The sequence below is a fragment of the Parasteatoda tepidariorum genome, chromosome 4, assembly GCF_043381705.1.
Source record: "Parasteatoda tepidariorum isolate YZ-2023 chromosome 4, CAS_Ptep_4.0, whole genome shotgun sequence".
Taxonomy (NCBI): domain Eukaryota; kingdom Metazoa; phylum Arthropoda; class Arachnida; order Araneae; family Theridiidae; genus Parasteatoda; species Parasteatoda tepidariorum.
The window spans coordinates 17,474,646-17,482,203 of NC_092207.1; the positions used below are offsets into that span (position 1 = coordinate 17,474,646).

The 7,558-nt window shown below is 32.8% G+C and overlaps 1 protein-coding gene across 1 annotated transcript; it reads left to right on the forward strand.

Annotated features, from left to right (window-relative positions):
- Nucleotides 1–1,011: 1,011 nt before the first annotated feature.
- On the forward strand, nucleotides 1,012–6,798 carry LOC107445762 (protein SPMIP1-like). The gene is made up of 3 exons (XM_016060237.3): nucleotides 1,012–1,147; nucleotides 4,676–4,952; nucleotides 6,476–6,798. Exons 1-3 carry the CDS (start codon nucleotides 1,076–1,078, stop codon nucleotides 6,691–6,693), a joined length of 567 nt encoding a protein of 188 aa, XP_015915723.2. The 5' UTR covers nucleotides 1,012–1,075; the 3' UTR covers nucleotides 6,694–6,798.
- Nucleotides 6,799–7,558: the final 760 nt, after the last annotated feature.

Sequence of the window (7,558 nt, forward strand, 5' to 3'; positions counted from 1 at the left end):
GTTTCGTGGTGAGTGGCATCATGTTTTTGCTGCTGTTCCAAAAAAGTGTAAAATAAATTGTTTGTGTTATTTTCTTATTCCTGTCATCATTTATTTTACTTGCTAAAGATTGAAAAATATTGAAGGGAAAATTATTCAGCCTAAAACAGCTCCTTCAAAATAAAAAATATTTGTGGTGGTCCTGAAAGAGTGGATACCACTTCTGGAGAACGCACTAGGTCTGCTCAAGGGAAAGACTGATTGTGCAGCTTATAGAAATTTTTTAAAAAAATAATTAAGTATTAAAAAGCGCGCAATAAACTCCCGCTTTAATTTATGAGAGCTATAAGAAAGCTAACATCATTGATGCTATCTTTAAAATATTTAAGAGAAGGAAAAAAACAGAATCGTCTGCAAATAAGTTTATATTAATGGCACTAGCTCTAAACCAACGAGAAAATTTCATTTTTTAAACGAGACGATCTACATTAGATTTTTGAACTAATTTTAGGATCAAGGGTTAAAATTGCTTTTTTTCGCCAACTGTTCAAATTTCAGGAAGTTAGAATTTCAAATTTCAGGACGCAAACGATTCCTTAGTTCTAAGAATGATACGCTGACAAACTTTTCATTTTATTATTATAGATAATTCAGATTTTAATGTAGATAGGTGACTTTGACCTTCTTTCATCTGTTAGCGATGCTCTTATATTTTCAAATCAATGCAACCCAGCGTCCAACACCATCAGTGGTACACGATCCTAAGCACAACTTGCACGCCACAACTTCTATCCAATCATTTGCTAACTCCCTATAAAGGCGGATACAACTAACGCTGTGAAGATGTCATACTGTGGCCAAGTTAAATTGTTTCACTTAAAAGACATTTACTGTTGCAAATAATATCTTAAAAATTATATGAGCTATAAATCTTAGAGACTCTTAGTTGAGTCTTATAATGAAAAGTTCGCATGGTTATAATTACCTTTTCTTAAGTAAATAGAGCAGTAAAAGTTCGCTATAATAAATATTTTCAATCGCAAATTCTAAATTAAGTTATTCATTTATTTATGAGTTCTTGTTTTAAAAAAAGAAAATGGCGAGAGATAAGATGTTTGATCCTAGTTTTCAAAAAGCTTTTACTGAAGCAATTCTGAAAGAAAATAAGGTATTCTTCACTAATTATACTTTCAACAAAATGCAAATTGGTGTTATTTCAACAACAAAAGATTCTGTAATCATCGACATTTTAGATTAAGGTAACTTATCCGTTTTAGGAAGAGGCGTGAGAAACCTGTTACCACTGTGCTTATGATTTAAATACAGAAGAAGGTGTCCCTTTTATTGGCATTGTTACTTGAAGCATTTATTGTAAATGAAATCTTCAATTTCCCAATCATTTCTATCGGAGCCACGATGACTCAGGGAATAGTCCAATGAGGTGAACCGGGTACGAATCCGAGCGATGTCTGGTCGATGCGAATTCCGCATCTGGCTTGCAACGACCACAATGCTGACGTGAAATATCCTCAGTGGTAGGACGGATCATGGGTTAAAGTCTCCTTACCATCAGGCTAACCGTAGGAGGCTCTTATGGTTTTCCTCTGCATGTAACACAAATGCGGGTTAGTTCTATTAAAAAGTCCTCGAGTTCAAATTTCTCCCAATACTTGATCCAGGAGTTCCCTTGTCTTCTGGATTGGGTTCAAAATTGCAAAGCTACGGAGTTGAACATTGTAGTCGTAAACCCCAAAAAATTAGGTCGGCTGTTCAACGACGGTTGTAAAATAAAATAAAAAATATTTCTATCGAACCGTGGTCGCTCAGGGGATAGAGCACTCGCCTCTCAATGAGGTGACGTGGGTTCGAATCCCAGCGATTGTTGGTCGCACCCGGGTTACATCGACCACTGGGCTGATGGAAAATATCCTCAGCGGTCAACAGATTATGGATTAGAGTGCCCTTGAAGTCAGGCTAACCGTGGTTTTCCTTTCTATGTCACGCAATATGCGAGTTAGTTTCATCTAATACTCATAAACGATGGCAAATTTCTTCCAATACTTGATAAAGGACCTCCTTTGTCTTCCGGATTGGGTTCAAAGTTCATAGTCGTAAACTCAAAATAGACTCGGTTGTTCAACGATGGTTATAAAATATTATTTTTATCACGATTTATTGTTATTCAGAAGCCTCAATTTTAAAGTCCTTTTCTCTGTTTTCTGCAAGAACGTTTAAAAAAAATTGCAAAAATGAGCAGAGCACCCTTTCATTACATTTTATCTAGGGTATTATTTACCTGTTACCACAATTATGCATTACTGGCGGCAATAATAGAATGACAAATTTTTTTGGCCCAAACACCGGATAAGTGATGTTTATCGTTAATTTTACTTACACGTGGCATTAAATGCCACTTTTTAAATTTTTCTAGTGATTCGTCGATTAGATTTGTTGTAAGAGCGTTGTACTTATTTACAACGGTTTTCAATATAGTTTCTTACAGAACTGCTAAGTCTAAAGTTGAAATAATTAACTCAGAATCCGACTTAAAATCTATTAAAACCATCACAAAATACTAGAAAAGTATTAATAAGTAAAGGTTACTTTTAAGTTTCAGAAATCATATGCGTTTTAAACGGTCGAGTTTTATATATGTCTATTGCTACTAATAAAACCCTACCAAACAAAATTATACCGAAAACAAAACATAATTAAAACAAACAAACTACAATCTGAATAAAACACATTTTATATCAAAAGTAGATTAAAAATTGAAATTTATTTTATCGAATATGGGTTCAGTGAGAAAAAAATATCGACTTACCATATTGGGTTTCGGCGCAGGCTGACATAAATGAAACACTATCGCTCATTCTGGTGACAAACTTGGCGACATTCCGAGAGGCACCTCGAAGTATTGTCTTACCCTATTTATTTATTTTTGTAAGCGAGTAGATATGATAGTATTTTATTTTAATTTATAGTTTATGTTATTACAGAAGTCTTTTTTAAAAATATATTTGTTCAAAATATTAAAATAAACAAGATTTAAATATGTTACTCGCACATGTATAAACATCTTTTGACAAGACTCTATGGTGAATATTCATGGAAACTATTACAAATTAAATGATACATTAAATTCTTTTGCTTTTCTAAATTAACTTTACAACTTGACTAAATAAATAAGGCTTTGAACTTAATAAAAAAATTTTTTTTTGATTTCTTATGTAACATACCTACCTAAAAATGCCTCCGTTGGGTAGTAAAAATCGTATAGACGTTCCAACGTCGCACGCAACAATTTTTTGAATTTCTTTTAATAATTATTTTTTCTATAGCACAATATACGTTGATTGTTTTTGTTACGTATCACATGACAACTTTGCATTACTGTTTGAACCATGTATGAAAAAACCCATTAAGCTACCTTTAAAGATGGCTGTATGCATGCTTATTGGCCATCGAAATGTGTTACAGGTGGCGTAGAGCGGAACTCTCTACCTATGGCAACACTTCGCATGCTTTCACCATTAGCGTGTGGAGAGTCATAAAAGAAGGAAGTACATTAGTTTCTATCTTGATTTTCAAATAGATTAAAATCTTTCAAGTTAGGAAATTTTATGGAACTGAAAACTACATTAAGTATAATTCTAAAAGAAAGCGTCATGAATATTTTAAAAGATATTCTTAAAAATTAAATACGAAAAATATTAAGAAAAGGAAAAATATCGTGGTACATTCTTATACAGCTGAAAAGAGGAGGCGAGGGAAGGGGGAAGGGTCAAAGGCATGGAACCGGTCTTCTCCCAGATGGCGTATTCGAGCGTTGCGATCGCCTGTAGCAATCTTTACTGTATTCTTAATAATTACATATAAAAGTACCGCTAATGTTCTAAAGCGCGTGCACATTACCTAAATAATCTGACCTAAATAATTACCTAAATACTCCGGTAAAAAGCAGAATCAAGAGTTTTCCCTATTTTACTTTGGTAATATTCACATATATGACTTCTGTATTAGTTAAAGTTCAATGGTTTGTTTCTCTCTTTTTATCAACTAATTTATTGATTTCATTGACAAGATTCTTTATCGTCTGATTGGTTTTCAAATCCTCCCTATGTACGTGTTTAAAGACGTCGCAAAATACTTTCCCTTCTTCAATATTCATTATTTATTTTGAAATCACCGTCAAGCCAGTAATTATAAGTTAATAATAAAAATTGTATGCAAAATACTTTAAATTATTATTATGTAAGTACATTAAAATTGCCTGCTAGTGAAAATGAAAAGAAAAAAAGCAGCGTTCGCAATAGCAAAGCATGCAATGACGACGCATGCGCACTGCTTACTATTACTCTTGAACGCAGTTGAAAAGCGCGATGACTTCCAAATAAGTTGCGCCCGCCATCAAACCCAAAGCAAGACCCATTTTGCCAATGGGAAATAAATATAATTGTTTTAATGTAAGTGTATAGAAACGTTGTTGTTTTACCAGAAAAAAATCTTATATTCACTTTAACGATTGTCTAATACGTAATGTGGTAGATTGTCTACGCGTATTTTGCAGATTGCATAGTTTAAAAGAAAAAGAATTGACACTTTAACGGATTACCCTAATTGATCTGCACGTTAGATAATCTATAGAATGACTGATTTCTTTAGTTTAGAGGTAACATAATAGGTCACTTTATAGGTGCGAGTAAACTGGAATTTAGAACACGGATCACTCTTAAAGCGATGTGCAGAATCTTGTACCTGGGACGATATGCCCGACGATGATGATGACGATTATGAACCAGATTCTCCTCCTCAGGAAGTCTCGGCGTTTGAAGATGAGCTTCAATCCATCACTGATGCTCATCAATCTACAAAACCAAAGCCACCGAAAGAAGATGACGAGAAGGAGCAATTTCTGCCTCCATCAGTAACTAAGCCAATTGAAGTGGATGTCAAAAAATTACTTTATAAAGGTGATTTCAGACTTTTATTTTAATATAAGTGTGTTTTCTTCTTGAATAGAAACGAAACCCAAAAAACAACCGACAAAAAAAAGAAGAAGAAAAATTCTTTCATATTCATATTTGAAACTTTGTCACTACCAGAGAGCATCACTTAACTGAAACCTATTTTTAGTAAACATCATTAACTTCAACAATAATATGACGATTTCTTACGTTTCTCCTAAATGAATGAGTACCACATACCCATTAATTTTGCCTTTAAATATATAAATATTTCTTCTATTCAATTTATGTTGATTTTAAATAAATAATTTTTCAGAAACTCGTTTTTTAAAAAATATTATTGGGAGAACAAATTAGTTCGGTCCGTTTTTAAAAGATGGCTCTGCTGTTATGAATGTTATATAGTGACAGCTGGTTTCGGTGGTTTCAGAGATGTTAAACATCTGTCAATAATATTAAGTTTATATCGAATTACAAAAACCCTGTTTTTTACTTAGTTGAATATATCAAATTTTGTGGTAACGAAGCACCATTTGCGGGAGGTTTTATGTTTTTGCTTTAATTGGAAGAAAAGTGCTGCTGAAGCGCATCGAATGCTTGTAGAAGTTTAGGGTGACAATGCTCTAACTGATAAATCATGTAGAGAATGGTTTCGACGTTTCTAGAATGGTGAATGAAGAATAGTGAATAGTGTTGTATACTATGAGCTGCTACAAACTGGTGATTACATTACGGGAGATCAGTATAGGCTACAATTGATTCGTTTGAGCCGGCATTTCGAAAGAAACGGCGGAATACGAGTAAAGACATGGCAAAGTTATTCTTCTGCATAATAACGGTCGGCCTGATGTCTCAAAAGTCGTAAAAAATTATTTGGAAACACTCAAGTGGGATATTTTACGGCAACCGCTGTATTCGCTGGACATTGCTCCTTCTGTTTACTGGTTGTTCCGGCGGATGCAGCACGATTTGGCAGGTTACCAGTTCACTTCTTTTGCAGAAATCGAAAATTGGCTCCTAACTAGAATCGCCTCAAAAGACAAGACATTTTTTCGTGAGGTGATTCTACGGTGATTTTAATATAAATATGAATACTGAAGAAGATGAAGTATTTTTTGACGTTTTAAACGTATATAGCCCGGATTTGAAAACCAATCCGACGACAAACATCAATTGAGACAATTTTTGCAACCCATGATTTGAAATGTTGTGGCGTTTATCGGAGTCAAACCAGAAAAAAAAGCATTTGACCATTAGGTAAAAATTAATTGTAATAAAGCGATCACAATTTTTTTTATTATTTTTTCTTTATAATTATTTTTAAGTAATTGAAAAACTATCGCAATATTTCGATATTTATTGACAATACATCGAGATATTAAAATTAATTTTTATTAGTTAAAGGGGTCAATGTTTGTGTTGGCGAAGAAGCGGAAAACTAGTCGCCAACGCTCATCGTCCCTATGACAGAGAAGAGCAACATTTTTTAAACAAATAGTATAACTCTTTTCTTTTAAAACGGTTATTAGGTCTCAGTCAGGAAGAGGAAGGTAGATACCAATATCTGAAGAAAAGATACGAAAAGGATCCTAAAGATAAATTCTATTATCCTATTATTTCTTCTTGGGAATACGGCTGGACATACGGAGGAGATGAGCAACTGAAACATCCGGAACACGGCAGGCGACAAATCATTGAAGCCTCTTTCTTTCGAAGAAATGATCCTCAGTTGAAACCCAGAGATTGATTTCTTATTCTTTTTTCGAATTGTTGGCTTTCTTCTGTTTAATTTATAGTAAATCTGCAGTTTTGAAATAAATTAATTAAACAATGCATTTTATTATTAAGATTATTTTTTACTACGTTTTCTGTCTATTAATTATGAAACAATTTTAAAAGCGATGAAATTTTTTTATGAGGTTATCGTAAATTTTATACGTTTTATTTACATGTCAATTTTAGGAACAATGTTAGTCATTTGTAAAACAGATATTCCACCTATTCAAACCTGAAACCTATTCAAAACCCAGCTGAAAGAAACACGCATTTTTTAAACTAAATCTACAAAAAAATTTCTTACAATAAGTACTTGGTAACATTTCTTTTTTCCCTTTCTTTAAATTTTCCTTCTCTATTACTGCATTTTTGTTGATAATTGTTCAAAACTAACAAATGAAAATCAAATTTTTTTTCTCTCATATCATGCAGCCTATTGAACCATAAAATATTTTATTTTATTCGATTACTCCCAAAGGTTGTATCCTGTTTGATGTGTGATAAAATTTAAAATCGTTAGATGGCGCCACTATATAAGAGCTGAGGTTGCAAAAAATGTTTCTATATATCTTTTTAAATGAATAAGTAACAGACATTGTGCAAGCATACATTTAGTTTAAGCAAAATTATTCTAGAAAATGCATTTTTTTCTACCTATAAGGTAATAAATTTAAGGTCATATGGAAGAGTTGTTATAGTTAACATATGAAAAAAATATATCGTCTGAACCTAGATACCGTATTCTTTGTTCGATTTGCCCATTACTAACCTGCAAGAAATTTTCAGTAAAGTAAAATTTCATTGCACATCAAAATAATAATTTAAAAATAAAACAA

Bases quoted from the DNA above. Each gene is read 5' to 3' on its own strand.
- LOC107445762 (XM_016060237.3), top strand. From the start codon at position 1,076: ATGGCGAGAGATAAGATGTTTGATCCTAGTTTTCAAAAAGCTTTTACT. The intron at 1,148-4,675 runs GTATTCTTCACT...GTCACTTTATAG, and splicing joins CAATTCTGAAAGAAAATAAG to GTGCGAGTAAACTGGAATTT. The intron at 4,953-6,475 runs GTGATTTCAGAC...AACGGTTATTAG, and splicing joins CAAAAAATTACTTTATAAAG to GTCTCAGTCAGGAAGAGGAA.